This window comes from Pocillopora verrucosa, chromosome 4 (genome assembly GCF_036669915.1).
Source record: "Pocillopora verrucosa isolate sample1 chromosome 4, ASM3666991v2, whole genome shotgun sequence".
Taxonomy (NCBI): Eukaryota; Metazoa; Cnidaria; class Anthozoa; order Scleractinia; family Pocilloporidae; genus Pocillopora; species Pocillopora verrucosa.
Window position 1 is genome coordinate 13711793 of NC_089315.1, and position 21185 is coordinate 13732977.

General features: G+C 37.6%; 1 protein-coding gene across 1 annotated transcript; it reads right to left on the bottom strand.

The window, feature by feature from the left end:
- Positions 1 to 301: 301 nt before the first annotated feature.
- On the bottom strand, positions 302 to 18237 carry LOC131772923 (sushi, von Willebrand factor type A, EGF and pentraxin domain-containing protein 1-like). Its single transcript, XM_066166104.1, has 23 exons — positions 17981 to 18237; positions 16575 to 16757; positions 16021 to 16194; positions 15661 to 15834; positions 15322 to 15489; positions 14401 to 14586; positions 13011 to 13178; positions 12194 to 12361; positions 11940 to 12122; positions 10928 to 11107; positions 10547 to 10723; positions 9922 to 10089; positions 9037 to 9204; positions 8704 to 8883; positions 8093 to 8278; positions 7365 to 7532; positions 5811 to 5978; positions 5478 to 5645; positions 4160 to 4345; positions 3429 to 3596; positions 3014 to 3184; positions 1545 to 1712; positions 302 to 1013 (listed from the first exon to the last, which is right to left on the bottom strand). The coding sequence occupies exons 1-23, from the start codon at positions 18051 to 18053 to the stop codon at positions 628 to 630; spliced, it is 4119 nt and encodes a 1372-aa protein (XP_066022201.1). The 5' UTR covers positions 18054 to 18237; the 3' UTR covers positions 302 to 627.
- Between the last annotated feature and the right edge of the window lie 2948 nt (positions 18238 to 21185).

Sequence of the window (21185 nt, forward strand, 5' to 3'; positions counted from 1 at the left end):
ACACTCGACTTCGTGAGTTTCTCCCCACACTTCTTTCGCGCTCTAACCGCTTCCTGCGTGCTTTAAAAGAGAACAGAGCTCAGTCAAGGCTCTTCTATTTGTTAATTATTTTCGACTACATTAGTCTAACATTGCTCTGGCAGGGAGTCCTCAGAGAAAGATGTTGATTACCTGAATGTTAGTCACCATACGTAGTTGTAAACTGATCTTGATACTTTTTAACCGCAACCTACATGGCTGCTGGTTATTATTTACTTATTTATTTTCCACCACATATTAATTCATTCGTCACGAGAATTGCTTCAGTCTTGAAGATTTTATTTTGCATAAGGTTGAACAACTAATAATGGAAATGTAAAAAAAGCAAGTTTCTGTCTAATTAGTAAGTTAATAAAAGATTAACTCACTTTATTTAAATCTCTTAAAATACAATTTTAATAAATTCTTGATCATACGTATAGAGCTATTCAAAAAAAAAAAACAAGTATTGTAAATAACTTATTTTGATACATCTCAACCGCAACTTACACAGGCTACTGGCTTCTTTTATTTTTTACTTTTTCCAAGAAGGAAACACTTCATGTATCTGTTCTATTCTCAAAAATTTAGCAGTCCATTATGTTTCATTTAATTAACATCTGAACAAAAGAGTGGACGAGAAACTAAGCGAACTCTTCTCAGGGAAACCACTTTTTCTTCACCATCGTCAAACCTTACGTACACAGAAGAATCATCAAAAGGGCCAGTCGTATTACCAGTTCGGTACCGCTTTCTGTCACTGAACTGATTGGCTATTACTGGCGAATTAGGTGGTACGTCCCCTATTGATGGCACTTTATCTATGATAAGCACCTCATCAGTCCTTGGGTAACTGCGCTTGCGCTCCCTGTTATAAACTAATGCGAAGTCGACACGTGTCGGGGTTATTCTTGTGATATTAACTCGGTAGTAGTTGTTTGCACCCTTGTTCCAGGCCCAAAGTCCCCAAAATATTTCTCCAACCTGGACACATACTGAGGAACAACAGTTGACAATCAATTAAATAACTTAAGAAAAATTAAAATGCGCGTTACGACGAATTTGAGCAGAACTACTCTATATACAATCTCAATAACATATTTAACCAGCTCGGGCTATTTACAGGAACCATAGACCCTAGAACCTCTGATTAAAAAAAAAAACTGATCCTGTAAATGAATTGAGGGGAAAGTTTCTCAAGAAACTGTGATGCTGTGTCTGGGGAGTATAAAAAGATAAGATAATTTGGTTGTATCAACTGAGTTGGCAATGTAAATTGGCCAGCCTAAAGAGTTTCTAAAGCTGACTTTTCGAGCGTTAGCCCTTCGTTAGGCCAATTTACACTGTTAACTCAGTTGGTAAAACCGAAATTTCAATATATTTGGATTCATTTTCTTTATTTTCTATTTTGCAATCGCTTCAACTGAAACGAATTGATCATTCTGAAAAGAGGGTCTAAGTGAGTGGCAGTAGTTATGTTCATATGTCGAAATTATCTTTATTATTTACGCCACGCTTAAACTTACTTTCGCACTCTGGAAATTGACCTTCCCATGCACCTCTTCTGCAGGTTGAAAAGGGTGAGCCTCGTACCTCGTAGCCTTTATTGCATTCAAACTTGATCACAGAACCGTCGCTGTAATTTCTTCCAATAACTCTTCCGTTTTTGAGTATTCCTGGTTTGTTGCATAAACCTTTAAAAAAATAAGCATTTGAATAAATACAAGAACAATCAGGCAGATTATTATATAGGCATTGACGAGCAAAGAACATTAGGTGATAATCAATGAAAGAAAATTTAGTTGACGAAGGAGTTAAACCAAGTCTTAACATATACGTAAGACCGCAATCAAAAAAATCAAACGTTATAATCCGGACAAACTATTGGATGAGGCGAAGGACTAATGAGAATTGAATTAAAGTGATACTGTCAAGTATTTACCTAAATGGCGATGGATTATTCCTGTGCCACGTTATCGCTCTACATAGCTTGATGACGCCAAATTAGGGCGAGTTAGTAAGCTTCTTTCAAACTATTTCTTTTTTATAAAAAGAGAACACTATGTATCAATTGGTATGTTGCTCGCATCAATCAGATTATTGCATTAGGTATGTATCTCGCACCTAGCAGATTGCCGCATTAGGAGATCACAGCATTGGGGCCTGCTTGTGCTTATACCAATGAGAGACACTCCAAAGAACTGTGAGCTCATCTACCCAGTGTACGGGTGCATATCCTTCGTAAGGAGTTCGCCGCTATGATTTGTTAAGGTTAAAAACGTGTTTTGTGTACCGTTCCTTCGCTAACGACGCACAGGCCGTCAGCTAATACGAAATTATCAGTAGAGCGTTTGATTTGGAAGGCCTAGTTTTGCCGACTTGGGTAATAAGTGTATTTGCATAAAGCATATTTGACCGATAATCTTGTTTTTGCCTTGTCATTGCTCTTTTGGCGAACGTTGAAAATATCGACTGCAATGTGAAATATCTGTTTCTTTGCTTTGAAACAGTTCTCCATGAATTACATTTTGTGTTTAAACGGTATTTTCCCAAAACAGTTTCGTGTTTACTTGTCACTGTGAATTAGACTTTCTCAAATATCCCATTTTCCAGTAAATAACTTAAATTTTATGTCGAACTGCTACCCCACTGAAAAAAGAAACAAAAGAATTTGAATGCCGTTGTTAGTTATTCTCACGTGCTTAGACGCTTTCTACCAATCATATTCGCTTTTAGCTTCGTTGGACTTCACCCTATCACGTGTTAATTCTTTGTAAACAACCTGCATTTTATAACCTATAACGGCGCACGGCGCAAAGTCCAGATAGGCAACAACCAAATATAGAGCCTACGTTATTATGTAGTACGTATTTATGTTTTGTAACTGATACAATCACGGAAATAGCGGGGTTGTGCAAAGGATTAAGAATCCGTAATTATCTTCCGCAATAACAAAAATTGCCAAATATATACTATTGTAAAGTATTCTACTCACTTTGGCAACTTGGACGAACTGAATCCCATTTGCCGTCGAGGCATGTCAATCGAGGATTTCCCACTAAACTGTAGGTCTGATTAGTACATTCATATGTGACTACTTTCCCGTGAGAGAAGTCTCTACCACTTCGGTTTCCACGATCAATATATCCAGGGTCACTACACGATGCTACGAAACAAAAGACAAAATTGAGATGAACAACTGTTTCTGCTCCAATTTCTGCTCCAGCTTTTTTGCATTGATATCTGCCCCGTCTGTGCTCCCGTAGCAATGAGTATTCGAAGGCTGCTATTTGCCAAATTTGTAGCTACTAACAATGATTTTCCTCTTTCTGCTTCTGTACTAACGGGTATTCGGAGGCTTCTAATTGTTAAATGTGTAACTATTAACGACGATTTTCCTTCTGACTAACCTCTGCACACTGGAGGGTTAGGGTTCCATTTTCCATCGTCGCACGTCAATGTGCTTCGCCCCTCAAGGGTATAATTTCCATCGCATCGATAGCTAACAGTTTTTCCATGGCCAAAGTCTTTACCAGATACTCGTCCGTTGCGTATACTCCAGGGACGCACACATGAAGCTACAGTAGTTAGCCAAATGAAAGACATACGAAGAGATCAATATCATTTTCACTGGTCGCTGACAGGCTGGAGGTTCCCTATCATCAGTTGACTCACGTCATGTTTCATGTGTATAATGGGAACAAATCCTTTATGCATGTGATTCAGAGAGGTGGCTACCTCAAGTAAGGGATGGGTCACATATGCAATCTCTATACACCTTATTGGTTCTTACTTCAAATATGTTGGAGAATAGACGCACCGATAACGTCACCATCAGCAACGATTTGCATTTTTTATCATTAAAAAAAACAAAAAAGATTCCATGTTGCCGTGGGTCTGTATAGTAATAGATCACAGAAAATGTCAAATTGTAGTAGAACATGAGTGACAGCATCGTTTATCTGTTATGTTTATAAGTTTTGCCATTTTGCGACTTTCCCAAAGATTTCCAACGATAAAATATCGTTGACATTTTAGAAAGTAAGCATTCTGTTGCAAGATGAGCTTTTAAGTGTTTTGTAGCTAACAAAGTCTCTTAAGTGCTCACCGAATACTTGTTCTTAGATAAATCGTCACAGACCTTTGCATTTAGGAACATCACTTGTCCATCGACCATTGTCACATTCCTGAGTACTACTTCCCTCCATGGTGTAAGAGGCGAAGCAGTCGTAAGTGATTTTTTCGCCATGCTTAATCATTTCTCCTATAACCAGTGGGCGTTTAAAGACATAACCGTCACGAAGTTTTCCCGAAAATCTGCAACGAGCTGCAAATAAGAGGTCAAAAAAATGTAACTCCTTGTCTCTTACTACTAACTAAATACACATTTTGAGAAAAAATGTTAGTGACATGTGGGAGAGATGTCTTATTATTAGAAACTTGGACCTGATGGTTATTATAGATTGCCTTTTCAAGGTTGAAACAAAGAAACTTTGGTGTTCGCGTCTTTTTCGTGGATGAGGTGAGAGTGGAGTAATATCATTTTAATACAATATTTTTTGTACGTTTTAAAAAAATGTACTAAAACTTCTAAATTCTTAACCAGTTTAATGGTGCCTTGACGTGTTCCTTATATTAGTTATCAAACTTGTAATTTAACATCACGCGAACCATTTTTTTTCAGTAATTATTTAGCCTCCCAAATTTCTTTGAAATTGGTGGTGGACGAATCAAAAATACGTTGGGAACAGTTTTTGAGAGCATATTTGCATACAGGTGTAAATACCGCTAAAATGAAGTATGTTTTACGGTAGTTCCGTTCTTATGATATAATTGCTATGTTTTTTTGTTTTTTTTTCAGGGAAGCCGCATTAGTTGTAAAACCTTAGGCCTTGAACAAATATCGATGATGAAAAACTGAACCGTTGAGCTTAAAACTATTATTATGATAAAAAAAATACCAAAAACGAAAAGGCTAAAACTACTAATAGAAAAACACTTAGTGTTTAAAAAATAGCATGGATATGAGCTCCTTTCTAAAAACCAATAGCGTCGTGGTCTTTCATCTTATTTTTTTCTAAAAAGGGAAATGAGCGCATTCTGGTTTCATTTTGAAGACTACTGTAATTTTCCTAGGCTGCTAGCCATGCTTGAACATTATTTCGCTCAGTATTTCTCCAGCATACTGTCAAGCTTTAGCCCTAAAAATGTCTTTTTCTGCAGATTGTCCCTTCTACTGTACCATTGAAATATTTATTATTTAAAAACGTTTGTCTTTGCAATGCAAAATTTAGAAAAGGAAAAAACTATCATTACCATATTTATCGGAATGTTGTATCACTGCCCCACAAGTATAAAAATACTCTTGTGTTTAACTCATCTGTCATGCGAAGTACGTTACGAATGATTCATATGGGTATGTTAAGTCACCTCTCAAAACATCTCACATTGCATCGCACCTTTACATATTGGGACGTCACCGCTCCAAACTTTGTCCTCACACCGGATTGTGTCGTTTCCTATTAAGTCGTGGTTTTCGTTGCACTTAAAAGTGACTGTACTACCATTCTTGAAATTTGTGCCACGGCGTATGCCGTTAGTTAGATGACCTGGATCTGGACACACGGCTATATTAAATAAGAGAGATAGGAAAAACAGGGAAGCACATTGGAGAGGAAAAAATAGGACAGAGACATTAATCCTAAGCTATGAAAGAAAAATGTCATTACACTACAACGGTTTCTTTCTATAAACTGGAGTTAAAAAAGAAACATTTCCAAACATTTTCTCACCAACGCATTTCGGGAGATTGTCTCTCCAAGTGCCATCGTTGCACTGAATCTGTGTTTCGCCCTCAAGCTGAAAATTTTTTTCACAGGAAAACGATACCCAAGAGTTGTGGCGTAAGCCCTGTTGCTGTCTTTTGCCATTAGCAGGTGATCCTGGATCTTTGCACGATGCTAAAAGAATAAGAATTTCAAAGCTCGGTTGCTTGTTTGAACCAGTGATAAATATTTTCAGTTAATCTGTGCATGTATTGGATGTACCGTCTAAAGAACAGTCACATGGGTTGCAACAGGAGAATATCAGTTGTTGTTTATTTCTCAGAGTGCACGGGAACGAATCCTGCAATCTGATGGGTTCTTAGCACGGTCAGTATTTTCCTATCTCTGCTCACGGGCACAGTAACACTTTCGTGAGTCCCTGAGTACAACACTACCTTCGTTACCATCATAAAGACATCTCATTTAAATAACTTATTAATCCTCTCTTTTCTCTCTCTCAAATCACTTTGGTTGACTGAAAAATATTGGTTTCGAAATGAATTTGTATATTACGCTAAAGTGTCATTAAACCGTCTAAAATAAATTTCAGTCCTTAACAAAAAGTACTTAAAAATTTAAAACGTGAGATATTTGGTTACAATTGAATTAATCGATGGAGCTTTCATTCATTTAAGATCTGAATTCTCTCAAACAGTTTGTTCGCAGTGAAAGGGCCATCGAAGTTTTCAAATGCGCTTTCGGTGGGTCTTTCCAAGTCTGTTCAATTGGGATATTTGTACGGTAAATTGCACCACAAAAGCCGAAGGGATTAAATGAGAAAAAGCTGCATCAAATCCCCTTGTGTCTCGTTGAAGTGGCTCATTCGAATTTAGCTTTTGTGAAGGAAAGACCAGATTTACACACGCTATTGCAGCAAACAAACGAGCAAATTCTAACAACTTCAAAATAAAAAAATTTGAATTTACTTACGATTGATTTCCTTACCATTTACTTACTGAGAGGAGGTTAATCTTCGTACATCAATTAATCGTTGATGAGAGTGAATAATACATTCCGTACGATCATTGACTGTTTTTGAAGAAAACATTGCCGTGACCGTCCTTACCAAACTAGTTTCGTTGTTTTTCTAAGTGTACATACGCTTTTTTTTCTTACGCGCTCCCTAATTGACAGGTGTCAGATTGTGACAGATACTTGTACAAATAATATTTAAAAGTTTGACTGGAAGCCTTTTAGATCACCTTTATCACTACGCAAATGAAAATGTTTCAGTGAAGCCTCTCTCTTTAATTTGCCCTCAGAGGGCACAGTTTTTCCCAATAGGGACCTCCCGGCTGGCGAATATATATATATATATATATATATATATATATATTTTTTTTTACAATGATATCTGCCCCGTCTGTGCTCCCGTAGCAATGAGTATTCGAAGGCTGCTATTTGCCAAATGTGTAGCTACTAACGATGATTTTCCTCTTTCTGCTTCTGTACTAACTGGTATTTGGAGGCTTCTAATTGTTAAATGTGTAACTATTAACGACTATTTTCCTTCTGACTAACCTCTGCACACTGGAGGGTTAGGGTTCCACCTTCCATCGTCGCACGTCAATGTGCTTCGCCCCTCAAGGGCATAATTTCCATCACATCGATAGCTAACAGTTTTTCCATGGCCAAAATCTTTACCAGATACTCGTCCGTTGCGTATACTCCCGGGACGCACACATGAAGCTACAGTAGTTAGCCAAATGAAAGACAAATTAAGAGATCAATATCATTTTCACTGGTCGGTGACAGGCTGGAGGTTCCTTATCATCAGTTGACTCATGTCATGTTTCATGTGTACAATGGGAACAAATCCTTTATGCATGTGATTCAGAGAGATGGGTACCTCGACTAAGGGATAGGTCTCGTATGCAATCATTATACATCTTTATGGTTCCTACTTCAAATATGTTGGAGAATATACGCACAGATAACGTCACCATCAGCAACGATTTGCATTTTTTATCATTAAAAAAAAACAAAAAAGATTCCATGTTGCCGTGGGTCTGTATACTAACAGATCACAGAAAACGTCAAAATGTAGTAGAACATGAGTGACAGCATCGTTTATCTGTTATGTTTATAGGTTTTGCCATTTTGCAACTTTCCCAAAGATTTCCTTAAAATATCGTTGGTATTTTTGAAAGTTAGTATTCGGTTGCAATAAGAGCTTCTAAGTGTTTTGTAGCTAACAAAGTCCCTTAAGTGCTCGCGAAATACTTGTTCTTAGATAAATCGTCACAGACCTTTGCATTTAGGAACACCACTTGTCCATCGACCATTGTCGCATTCCTGAGTACTACTTCCCTCCATGGTGTAAGAGGCAAAGCAGTCGTAAGTGATCTTTTCGCCATGCTTAATCATTTCTCCTATAACTAGTGGGCCTTTAATAACATAACCTTTAAGAGGTTTTCCTGAAAATCTGCAACGAGCTGCAAATAAGAAGTCAAAACAATGTGAATCTTCGTCTCTAGCTACTAACTAAATACACATTGTGAGAAAAAATGTTAGTAATATGTGAGGAAGATGTCTTATTATTAGAAACTTAGACCTGACGGTTATTATAGATTGCCTTTTTAAGGTTGAAATAAAGAATCTTTGGGTTTCGCGTCTTTTTCGTGGATGAGGTGAGAGTGGAGAAATATCATTTTATATACAATATATTTTTTTTTATGTTTTAAAAATGCACAAAAAATTTCTAAATTCTTAACCAGTTTAATGGGTGCCTTGACGTGTTCCTTATCTTAAGCTATTAAACTTGTAATTTAACATCATGCGAACCATTTTTTTCAGTTAGTCTCTCTGATGAATCATGACTGCTTAACTATCAGCATAATTATATACTAGAGATGCTCACCTTTACATTGAGGTACGCTGGGTTTCCATACTTTTTCAACGCAACGAATTCTCCTATTACCAATCAAGTCATAACCATTGTCGCAAGAGAACGTTGCTACATCTCCGTCGAGGAAAGGGCCGGCAAGAAATTTCTTGTGCAATTTCCCTTTATTCGGATTTCTTGGTGTGTGACAAATGCCTTGTTAATCGCAGAAGAATTGCAGTTATTATCTTAACAGTGCAATTTAGTTTTTGCAAACACGAGAACACAGCAACTATGAGCAGATATTACAGTTCTTAACTTAAGATTGCAATTTAGTTTTGGCGAACACAAGAATCAAGCTATCCTAACCTTTGCAGACTGGAAATGGTTTGTTCCATTTTCCATCATTGCATGTGATCGGGGAAGTACCGACTCTTTGATAGCCAGAACGACAAATGAACTTTACAGATTGTCCATGTCTAAAATCTCTGCCCCGCAATCCTCCGTTTGGAGGTGCAGCAGGTTTGGCACATGGTGCTATGGAGTCAAAGCAGTTTCGAATTAATAGGAATTTACCTGTTTATCATCATCGTTATACTTTAATGTAATGAATATACAAATGTAAGAAACTAATATTTTGAAAATGAAGACATACTATAGTGCACTGGAGAACTTCTCTGTAAATCGTGACATTAGTTGGAATACAGTAGAAACTATAGCTGAAATGGCTACTTTAAAGTTAGTTAAGCTCCTTTTTTGAATATGGTAATTTACTCATAAATGATTTTATAGGGATACTTAGTGCGGTTTCCTCTTTACAAAAATATATTGTATGATGCATCAAAGCAACCAAAACATTCCTATTTATTGCTTTGATAATGGTATCATACAAATTTCCGATCATCACTTTGAGTCCCTTCTCCAATGCCGGAAGTTAACGTAGCAACCCTACATTCACTGTGAATAGGCCCGAGAGCAGTTGTATACTGATTTTGATTCAAGGTTCATCGTCCTATGGACGGTGACGTAGGTGCCACGATTTTCCTGCTTAGTTGCATAGGTTTTTTAATTAGTTCAGTAGAGAAAGGTCTTTGGGTAGAAAAAGGTCATTAGTCTCCTGTTTGGAGCACTTGGGGTCAAAAGAGTATTTCTCTAATTTGTTGTGGAACCCGTATAGCTACTGACCTAATTTGATATCGATGTGTTGATTAAAAAAACGTTTGTGGCTTGTTAAGAAAGTCAATCAAAACTTACCGCGGCAACTCGGCATCTTGTTACTCCACCGGCCGTCTGAACATGTGCTCGTTTGCGCACCCTCCAAGACGTAATTGCTATTACATGAATATGATACTTTTTGGCCGTGACTAAAATTGTTGCCAATCTTATGACCATGTAAAAGAATGCCAGGATCTTGGCAAGAAGCTGTTTGGAAAAATATAAAATCAGTGAGAGAACTCAATTACGCAAGAAAGACGCTACAGTTGTAATCGGCAGCATGTAATTAATCGTCGCTTGATCCGTCAAGTGTCCCAAGTTATGGTCCTTTTTAATCCAACATGTGGCGCGTTAAGGACTCTTATTTTTCGTTTCAGTTAACTATTTAAAGTACATGACATATTGAATTTTTTTTTTAAGGGATGCCATTAGAATGCTTCGTTGAAGATCTGAGAAAGAGTCTGGATTTGTTTGATTCAAGGTAATTATATAATGAACACATTTAGAATTAAAAAAACCTTCCTCAGAGAGGGTTTTCTCCGTCCAGAATTTTATAGTTGAGGATTTAAGCTTTTAATCTTTCCCGTGATTATTACCAGGGTTGGGTGTGTAGGAAAGGGCGAGAAAGTAAGTCTGTTTAGTAATGTCATGAAGTAACTCTAACCTCGACATTGCGGAACAGCAGCAGTCCATTGTTTGTTCGTTCGACAGTAAGTGATGTGCTTCCCTACCAGAGTGTAACCTCTGTTACATTTAAATTCCACAGACCCACCATACACGAAACCTTTGGTTACCATCTGTTTTCCATTTTGGGGTGTCCCAGGATCTCCACACTGAACAACTGCAAAGATCAATTGGTCAGTCTATCAATCAATTAATCTTTTGACCAGTCAATCAATCCGTCAGTCAGGCAATCAGTTCGTCCGTCTGTCAGGCAGTCAAATTGGTAAGGTTACAATTCTATAGCAAGCAAATGCTATTATTGAAATATTAAAGTTGATCAACTTGGGATTTTTTTTAACTTTTTAATTGAAATCTTACGTACTTTCGCATGTTGTAGGAGAGCCACTCCATGTTCCGTCCCTTTGGCATGTCCTTACTCTTGACCCTTTCATCTCGTAACCTGTCTCTGTGCAGTCGAATACTATTCTATTTCCATAGGTAAACGCTACTTGCTCTATTATATCCCCATGATCTGGCTTTTGCAAGGAGCCACAATCCGCAACTTCCGAAAAACAACAACAAACACAAATCCAATGAATGAATAGAAAAGCAAAAAAATAATCTCTCAACTCAAATTTATTTCATGTTTATCAAATTTCTTCAACGCATTATAGTTAAACTTTCTACTTATTCCCGTAAGGACAGAGTGCGTTTTCTTATCGCGTTTGAGTCCTATTAAGTGGAACCAGTATTTAGCGGTCCCTCCGCCATACCCCATTGGGTGACCGCTGTTGTCGCATATGGAATATGATCTTAACATTTAGAAGATAAAATATCTCAGATCGAGAAAATTTAGCTTCCCAGTAACTCCTTTTCACTCTTTTCCGGCTGCATGCTTTCAGATTGTTCCGCCATCTTTTCGCTAAACCGAAATATTTGCATGAATCGTGATTGTGACTTGCGAATTCAAAAAAAAATTAAGTACATCAAAGTTAATTCGATGTATAAACTCACCAATGACCGCGATTTATTTCTTTCAGCGGTTCATTTGACGACCAATCATAGTTAAGTATATCATAGTTAATTCCGAATGAACTACTCACGTGAATGGATGCATTTTGGCTTTGGAGCACTCTATTGTCCGTTTTCCTGGCACCTCATTCTCGATTTTTGCATAAAGAACAATTTCCCTTCAACCCCTACGACGATTTTTCTGTTCTTGAAGATACATTGATTGGCTTGTGTTTTATAATCAGAACTGTTCTTAAGAGGGAGAAGGGAAGGGGGCGGGAAAGGAAAACTAAAAAGCTATTAATTCAAGCAGTCACCAGTCATTTAAGCAAAAATATTTCTCAAGGGATACCTTTTATTCAAAAGAGCTGGAACATTCTCACCTTTACATTCAGGCTCTCTAAAATCCCATACTTTTCCAACACAGCGAAGTTTCTTTTTACCAATCAAGTCATACCCGCGGTTGCAGGAGAATGTTGCTTCATCTCCGTCAAGGAAACGTTTGTCGAGGGATACCTTTTGACCTAATTTTCCGTTTCGTGGATCGCTTGGCGTTGAGCAAATGCCTATAATTAATCGTAAAGCAAACGTTACTTAACTCATCCTGAATGTAGTTGCGAAAAAACATATATCTAACCTTTGCAGACTGGAGACGGCTTATCCCATTTACCATCATCGCACATAATAGAACGGGCGCCAACTTTTGCATAGCCAAACGAACAGTAAAACAATACAGATTTTCCATGACTGAAGATATTTCCCACTATTTTGCCATTCACAGGTATGCTGGGCCTAGCACATGATGCTACGGAGTCAAACAGGAGAGAATTACTAATTTTAAAGGCAATCATTAAATCGCTCTTTGCTTTTTAAACGTACATTTACAAGTAGAATATTGTTATTTTACTAGTTACCATTCGGCAGTGAGCAATCAAGATATTTTCTAAGAACTGGAAAAGAACTATGATATTTATAGGTCATTGGGAAAACTGTGTTCTCTAAATAACTAGTTTCTTTCTCAGTTTATTGAGAAAGAATGAAAGAAAGAATTATTTCTAAGTGCTATCTATGTTACGTTTCAAGCTTAGTATCATGAAACTAAGGAAACTAAGACCTTTGAACAACATGCAGGATCTTGCATTTATCATGGCAAATTGGCCTCTTAGCACTCCACTGGCCGTTTAAACATGTAGCCGTTCGCGCTCCCTCTACAACGTAATTTTTTTGACAGGTAAAAGACAGTTTTTTTGTGACAGAAGTCATCGTCTATCTTTCTCCCATTGCAGGAAGCTTTAAGAATAGAAATTACCTGTGAGAGAATCGGATCTTTTATATTGCAAGGAAGACTACATATACAATTGGCACGATATGAGGGGAAGGCCAGGTGGAGGCCGTGAAGGTTTATATTTTTTTCTTACTTCTCGACTGATGGTAATCACATGTATGAGATATACCTTTACACGAAGGAATACTACTGCTCCATTCTCCATTTATGCAGCTCAATCTTGAGGATCCGAATAACGTATAATTAGCATGGCACTTTATTTCAGCTTCACCACCACCCTTCCGTGTTACATATGTGATGACTCCGTTCCTTATTGGTCCAAGGATGGGACAGGAAGCTATCAAAGCGACGGTGTAACAAAAGTTTACTTATTTTTTCTTCATAAATTTATAATATAAAACATGTTTTCAAGAAAATGTACTTACCTATCATGACGAGCTTAATGAGAGTCAAATATTTCCCGTTCGGACCGTCTTAAATTAGTCAATAATTATTTTATTACTTGACTGCCAAGTTCTCAAATTGTTGAAATCACGTTTAAACGTAAATAAGACTCAATTACAGAGATAAGAAAGAGTGTGTACTCGACGAGCCAGCGCTAGAGCTATTTTTGCTGGTGTAAGTAAAAAAAATGTGTCAGCAAGTAGCGTAAAGTAAGATTAACCCCCAGTTCAAAAATTTCGCCAATATTTAAAGTAACCGATGCCCTGCCTCCAAGGCTTCCAAACTTTGGTAAAACTAATAATCATGTTTTTTATCATGAAACTGTTATGTTACGTTAGGCATATTTGGATAAAAGACTTTGGTCCGCCGCTAGTCCAGTTTGGTGCACGCCAAGGAAGGACTAAACAATTCTTTCCTGGTCCATCTGACCCGTTTACCTTCGTGGGAGACAAAGAGCTTGAGCGACGCTGCTATTTACATTTCTTTGATTCGTACCGTGGTGGCCATCACTCGAGAAATACCCCTTCCGTCTCAGGTATCGACGACAGCGCACAAAGCGCAATTGGCAATCGAAACGCTAAGAACAGGTAGTAAAAAGATCCACTCTTGCGTAATAATTTGCGCAAGGGTTTTTTTTTTCGTTTCTTCTAAGAGCGAGATGGGTTGCGTTTGTGATTGATGTATGTATTAATCAGTGGTGGTGGTCAAATGATGTGACTTTGATGCGGCCGCCGCCAAAATTTTAAAAAATTTTTTGCCAATTTTTGCTTCGCGAAAAATTGGAAAATAGTTGAGTTCGCTTCGCTAGCGTGTACCGGCTCTTACTTAAGTAAGAAAAGGAGCACAATGAAAGACCACAAAAAAGAGCTTACAATAAAAAAGATCTCGTTTTCTTTCGGATCAGAGCAATTAAATCACAATTCAGGGAGAACGTTTGTTGCAAGTTTACGTCCCCTTTTATACACTATTTCCTCGGAAAATGCAACAGAGTCGCGCAAGTGTGGGGCCATAAAGCTTTTTCCGGACCAGTTCGCGTAAACCACAAGTCAGGATTGCGTTAGCGAGGTGAAACGGGTCACATGAAAATAGCCTTTTTTTAACTGGAGAAAACATACCGATGCACTTGAATTCTCTTTTCAGCCACGTGGTATAGTTACACACCATTATTGGCGATCCCGCCAAAAGATGACCCTGATTACAGGCCAGATAAAGAGTTGTACCGTGTGTGTATCTCACTTGATCTGTTCGTGGATATATGATTCGTGAATTACTCGGAATGGAGGGTTTTGCACATTGCATAACTAGAAAAAACAAAGAGCAATGTTCATAAACAAACTGCGATTATATTTGCCCCTTTTTCAAGATTAAGCTAGCCATGCGTTATAATGCTTCATTGATATAAAAGAATAATGAAAATATGTATTAGATGCAAATTGGGGTTGTTTTCGTTTGAAATTGCAATCATTTGGAATGATATGATAAAATACGCAGAGACAGAACCAATGAGAGTGTAGCAACAAAGCTCATGCTTTTATCCTAATTATCTATTTTAAATGAGAAAAATGGTTAAGATTCTGCCAAATGCCAGTAGCCATTTTCTCCAGGTAAAAATGTATGGATGAAGGATTCGTTTTAAGCTAACTATATATATACATGTTTTATATTAGAGCGCTTTTTGGAATGAGGGCCCTTAATCTTGGGGAGCGTGTTAGTTAGCGTGGCAATTGGACAAAAGTTAAAAGATCGGATAACGTGAATAAAGGAACTCTGTGAGTACATGAAGAAAGAAATCATTCTAAGTGACCTAACTGAATGGAAAGTATTCTCCTGTACTGATTCCGATGTATTTCTCGGTCTTCGCAGTATACGTAGTGGCAACAAATATAAAAGAGGTAAATAGAACCAAAATAAAAGTAGACGGAGTTTCTGTACTTTTTTGACAAACCCTCTCATATCGTAAGAATATGCTGCTCTCAGTTAATAAGCCACAATATGTTTGTAAAAAATTTTTCCTGGGATGTCGAGGAATTACTAACCTTTACATTGCGGGACAGAAGAATTCCATCCTCCATTAATACAACGAAGGCTGCGATCTCCAACCAACTCGTAGCCATGTTTGCAGTTAAAAGAAACCACTTGTCCATGGGAGAAGCTTGTGCCAAACACGTGTCCATTTGGCAGATCCCTAATCTTCGTGCAGTAAGCTGAGAAATAAACATTGAACAATGATTTACAACATGAACATTAAACCTGTTCGGCCCTCAGATGCAAATGGCGCATCAGAAGGATAAAAGAACCGGAAAGTTTAGTGCTGAAGATTTGGAAGAGGCCATTTATAAAGAGGTCAACAGATTATGGGAAATAAGACGACTGACCTTTACAAGTTGGAACACGGGAACTCCAAACGCCCCTGTTGCATATTAATGTTGAAGCCCCAAATAGATCGTAGCCTGTAAAACATGTGAATTTTGCTTCTGCACTATGGCTATTGTCATTGCCATGTACTATGCCGTTAGCTGGACTTTGCAGACGAACACACGACGGCAACTCTGTAGAAGAAAAATAGATTTATTCCAAGTCAATTTTACGCATATTCGAATTCTAGTAAATGATAAAAAAGAGCAAAAACGCTGTATTATAAGCAGTTTTAATCAGTTTTATGTCAAGTAGTTGTCAAAGTTTTTATGCAATTTTAATGCAAGTTAATTAGTTTTACGATCGTTTTGATAACTTACTATGACAATAGGGTAACTTTCCATTCCATCGTCCACCTATGCACTCCAGCCTTTTCCTGCCGATCAGCTGGAAACTGATATTAGCACAGCGAAATTCTATGGCAGCCTTGCCAACTTGTGGGGTCACATGAGATACTTTACCATTTAAAATGCTACGCACCTCCGGACAAAACCCTAAATGAAGCATTAGAATTTTTAGGTGGAGGAAGGGAAATAATACTTTTGATTAAACTGTCTTCAGTGTTTGTCATAAATTTACAATAAAAAACTATCTTGTGTTAAGCATAAAGCGTTATATCTTTTCATTATTCCATAGGTGGTGACAAAATAGGAACTTAACTTCTTTCATCGTCATTTTGGAACTCTCCTTGTGTCCATAGTGATTATCTATGACATTTCTACAAAGCTACACTCTGGAATTGAAAAGTTTGACATGCGAACATTTATGCATGAATCACCGAATGTTACTGTGAAATGCAGAACCACTAAACAATGCCGATCTTTAGTTATAGAACGTTTTGTTTTATTCTAAAGAGAATTTAATTGCGTCATACCCAGACATCGAAATTGTGTCTGTGTCCATTTCTTCCCATTGCATGTTATAATTGGCATTCCATCCAGATAAAAACCCTGTTTACAGCCAAAGAGAATTACTTGGCCGTTTTGGTACTTTTCTCGCTGAGTGGGATGAATGATAGTTGAGCCATGAGGAGAGGTTGGTTGATCACACGTCGAGCCTTCAAAAAAAGAAAAATGACAGCTGACGACAAGCTTTCGAGACCAACGGCAAATTAATGTCACAATGTGCAACCCCTTTATAACAAATGACCTGGGTTAAGAAACAAATAGTTTCCGCCTTATAATGGCAAATTATTTGCCAAGAAAGGCTAATTTAATGACCCTGTCGTGTACAACGTTAAGTCCTAATGTTTCTTGAAACAATCTTGGGGTTTCCTGATTTGTTGGGCATGCGCTTTTCCATACATGTTATAATTATCTTTGAATTATCTTGTAAATTTTGAAACAGACAGAGCTGCTGGCATTAAGAAACTGGCTAATGAGCCTTGGGACCAAGAGTTATGGTAGCTAACCCTTTTTTGGCAATTTGTGCTGACCTTTATGCCCATCTCATAGCCACAGTTCCATCCTTAACTTATCATGATTATGGCTAGTCTTGTTTCTTTTTTTGAAAATTCAGCAGACTCTTAGAAATGGAGGCAGCGATGCAGAATAAAATATGCATCTTTCTCTAATAAATGACGAAGTGCTGACGGATAACACATGAAAACTTCTTCCGCTTAATTTGAGAGTAACGCATTGCTTATTTTCCGGCTTCAGCGCCAAAGGAAGCTTATTGCTCTTTGCATGAGGTAAAAATCTCTTTTCCTCAATGAGATGTCATCAAAATTTATAACTGATAGCTTTGCCAACTTTTACAGTGATTTGAGTATTGTAGTTTTCGTCAGTCATCAGATGTGACGATCACCAGCGAGAGAATGTTCAAGACAGAGGCTAAGAGTGTACAATTCATTTCGTGACGGAAAATGATGAAAACCTTCTTTACATTGGATTGCTCAAGAATAAGGATATGTAGAAGGACGTTTCCTTTTCCAGTGTCACAGACTTAAAACTAACTGCGCTGTTATCAAACGTCAGTTCACATTTGTCAAAGGAACGACGTCTCCAGCAGAGTTTAGAGGCACGTGCTTTGCATAATAAAATTTTATATTTTTTAAGATGAAAACAATGCTGAAAGCTGACGTATGGCATCCTCCTTCGTTTTGAGAGAACCGGGTTGTTTATCTTCCAGCTTGAGTGTTAAGGGAAGCTTGTTGAACATAACTTGTATGAGAGGTTACTTTTGTTCAGATATGTGCTTTATGGAGAATTTGTCGCCGCGAGTCATACCCGCTTTGTCAAAAGCTGGTACGATGTAGTCGATACTATTTTTTGTACTCACCATATGTGACGATCGCAAACGAGACTATAAAGGACGCTGGAACCAACCCCACACGTTTTACGAGGAAGCCCATAAAATCTGACCTTCTTATTGAAATAAGTTGCTCAAAGTAAGATGAGGATGCGGAAAGACAGCCTTTTAGATGCAACGTACTTCAACTTCCTTTAACATTGTAATTTAGCATAAGAATAATAGTGTCAAAGGGGCAGCATCTCAAGCAGCGTTCAGTGTCACGAATCCTTACTATTGGGCTTGTATAAAGAAAAGCAAGTTAGTCTCCTACAGTGTGTAATTGAATACGCCGTATTGTTCACCTTTATCAGGAGAAGGAAAACAAACTGTTAATTGTGTTTGACAGTTTCTGCTGACCTTATGCCAATTCCTTGTTTGAAGCCCTGTCACTTTCTTTTCGTGATCAAATGTCGATATTCTTGTTTTCCTTTGTAGAAATCAGGCAGATTATTCGAAGTGAAATCGAAAATACGACAAAAGCATTTTTTCTGTCATAATTTTACATTTTGCTCAGGCAGAGTTCAGTGGCACGTGCCTTTGCATATTAAACCAATAATTTACGGGAAAAAAAAGGATGCTGAAAGATGACGCATGACATCTTCTTTCAATTGGGGAGTACCGCGTTATTTATCTTCCAGCTTCAGCGCTGAGGGAAGTTTATTGAGCATTACATGTATGAGAGGTTACTTTTCTTCAGACATGTGCTTTTGAAATCGAGAACTTACTACTTGCACCTTTGTCAAAACTTGGTGTATGTTTAAATTATTTTTCGTACTCACCATATGTGACGCTCAAAAAAGGAAAATATAAAGGACGCTAAAAACCAATCTTACAGATAAGAATGATAAAAGAGACATTTTTTTCAGTTTATGCGCAAAGCCATTTCACTTCCTTTCAGCATATCTGTTGTTGTAATCACGAGGACTTACTTTCAACTGAGATTGCTTTAGAATGTCACTCAGTAAGATTATAATTTACTAATAGTCTCCACTTTCTTAGTTTGGAGCTCGCGTCATCAAGGAAACGTTGGCAGGCGATCGTGTGCGACTGCAGTGATGAACTAAGTGACCCCCCCTTGTAAAATAGCCGCCTTTGTTCTCTTTAGCACTCATTGAGATCATTTTAAGTACACCTTATTAAACTTAAGAAGCACATCATTATCCACAATGCCTATGACACGAAAGTTTTTTGCGTTCTTCTTTAAATTTTTCCAGGCATAAATCAATTTCGAGAAAAGGAAAATTTCAAAAAAATAAAACTCGGCTTTCAGTTCGGGCCCAAAAGTGCTTTAATTTTGTCTTAATTCGTAGAGTGGTAACGAGGTAGTGGGAAATAACTTTGAAAACTGTGAAAACCCTCAGTTGTCACTTAAAAATCTCTTACATATCCTGTAATTTTGTAATACTTATCGTTGAAATACCATAGAAATTATTTCCTACAGCGATATATACCATCCTTAAGCTAGCTTTTCCGAGATTGTGATGCATCGTACTCAAGTAATAAAGAAGAAATGGATGTTGTGAGTACGGTTCAGCCCTAAGAAGGAGAACCTTCCTCATCAAGAGAAGACTCCGACGAAGATTGACTGATACGGTTTCTCTCCTGCGTTGTTCAGGCTGAGATTTGAAAAACGAACTACGTTTTGGCCGCCAAATCGTTCATTCGATGCGCAAAAAACAGTTACGGAGAACTCGCTAAGCGCTACGGTCTATTACTATAAATTTTAAATACAAATATCAATCAGAAAACGAAATAAAAAATTTCGTGTTATTGGTAGTTGTGAACGATTGCGCCTGATCCAAGATCCAAGTTTCATTCATTTGCTTGCTTACTATTGATGTCTTCAATTCTAACATATTATATTGGCAAAATAGACGAGGTCATGATCTTAGCCATTACACGCCAGGCATGCTGTTATTTTACTCCCCTGAGCAGCCCCGTTACCACAGCTTTTGTCTTGTTCCTAAAATGAACAGTTCTTGTACAACCGGAGTTTCATGTGGAAGTCGCCTGGCTTTTTCTCATTGCACATGTAATGAAAACTAAAAGCATACAGGCATAAAGGTGAGCAATTTCTATCCATCAGCCTCTGGCTTTGCAAGATCCGCAATAAGTTGAAATTAGCAATGTTTTAAATTATTTTGAACCACTTCTGATCATAATATTTGTCACCTTTTTAAATGAGAAAGTTCCTTTAAAACAAGAAACCCATATCTCTTTCGAATAAATTATTATTTGCAAAGAACTCCGCTGTGCTTATGCCGTTACAGTGCTTATCCTTCAGGTCAGCTGTTTCATGTTACACACCAATTCCTTTTCGGCGCCACTTTGAAAAGTTGTATAACAAATTTAACAAATTTAACAAATAAATTCCAAGTTGCCGTGCGTCTGTTCAGTAATAGATCACAGAGGACGTCAAAATGTGGTAAGAACATCAGTGGCACACGAGGCACGTCCTCTGTGATCTGTTACTGAACAGACGCACGGCAAATTGGAACCTATTTGCTTTATATTATAAAGAATTAAAATATACGGAAAAAAAGTTCTAATGATGACATCATCTATACATCTGTCCTCCGATAGATCATAAGTGAGAACCAATCAGAATGCGTACATAACTGAGCTTATTATATAATAAATTTTCGTCGATTGCTAGAAATTCGTTCGTTTCATTTCCTCAAGAACACAGCAACAGAAGCATAAATAGTCTCCTTATTTTTGAGCGTTGAATGAACCAGAAGTGTGGGGTTTTTTATACCTGTTACAGAAAATATTCTGCGGATAACAAAAATGCTAACTGTACATACCTATCGTTGAACAAACCTGGCTTTTAGTTACCTGGCCATTTCAGCCCGAGAGGAGAGCACATTTTCGAACATTTGGGTCAAGCTAATGTGAGACAAGGTAGGTTTGGAGTTTCCTTTTAAGGAGGCATTCAACAACGTTATCCTGTCTTTGTATTAATTTGATAATGACTCAAGGGTGAATTGTAGTGCTCAGATTGAAAATGGACTCGAGAAATCGTTAGTTTAAGAGTAAAATACACGGAGAATGAGTATTTAGTGGAACAGTAGGTAAATTTACGTATCTTCGTGAGAGATTCTCGATACCTATCACACTGAACACCTGTACAGGTGTACAGGTGAAAACACACAATATCCAGTATCATATGATCAGTGTTAACATACAGTCA

What these genes read in the sequence shown, in the direction of transcription:
- LOC131772923 (XM_066166104.1), bottom strand. Translation starts at nt 18,053, where the DNA reads ATGGGCTTCCTCGTAAAACGTGTGGGGTTGGTTCCAGCGTCCTTTATA. An exon ending in GCCGTCTCCAGTCTGCAAAG is followed by an intron (nt 12,123 to 12,193) that starts GTTAGATATATG and finishes GATTAATTATAG; the next exon opens with GCATTTGCTCAACGCCAAGC. An exon ending in TGACGTCCCAATATGTAAAG is followed by an intron (nt 4,346 to 5,477) that starts GTGCGATGCAAT and finishes TCTTATTTGCAG; the next exon opens with CTCGTTGCAGATTTTCGGGA.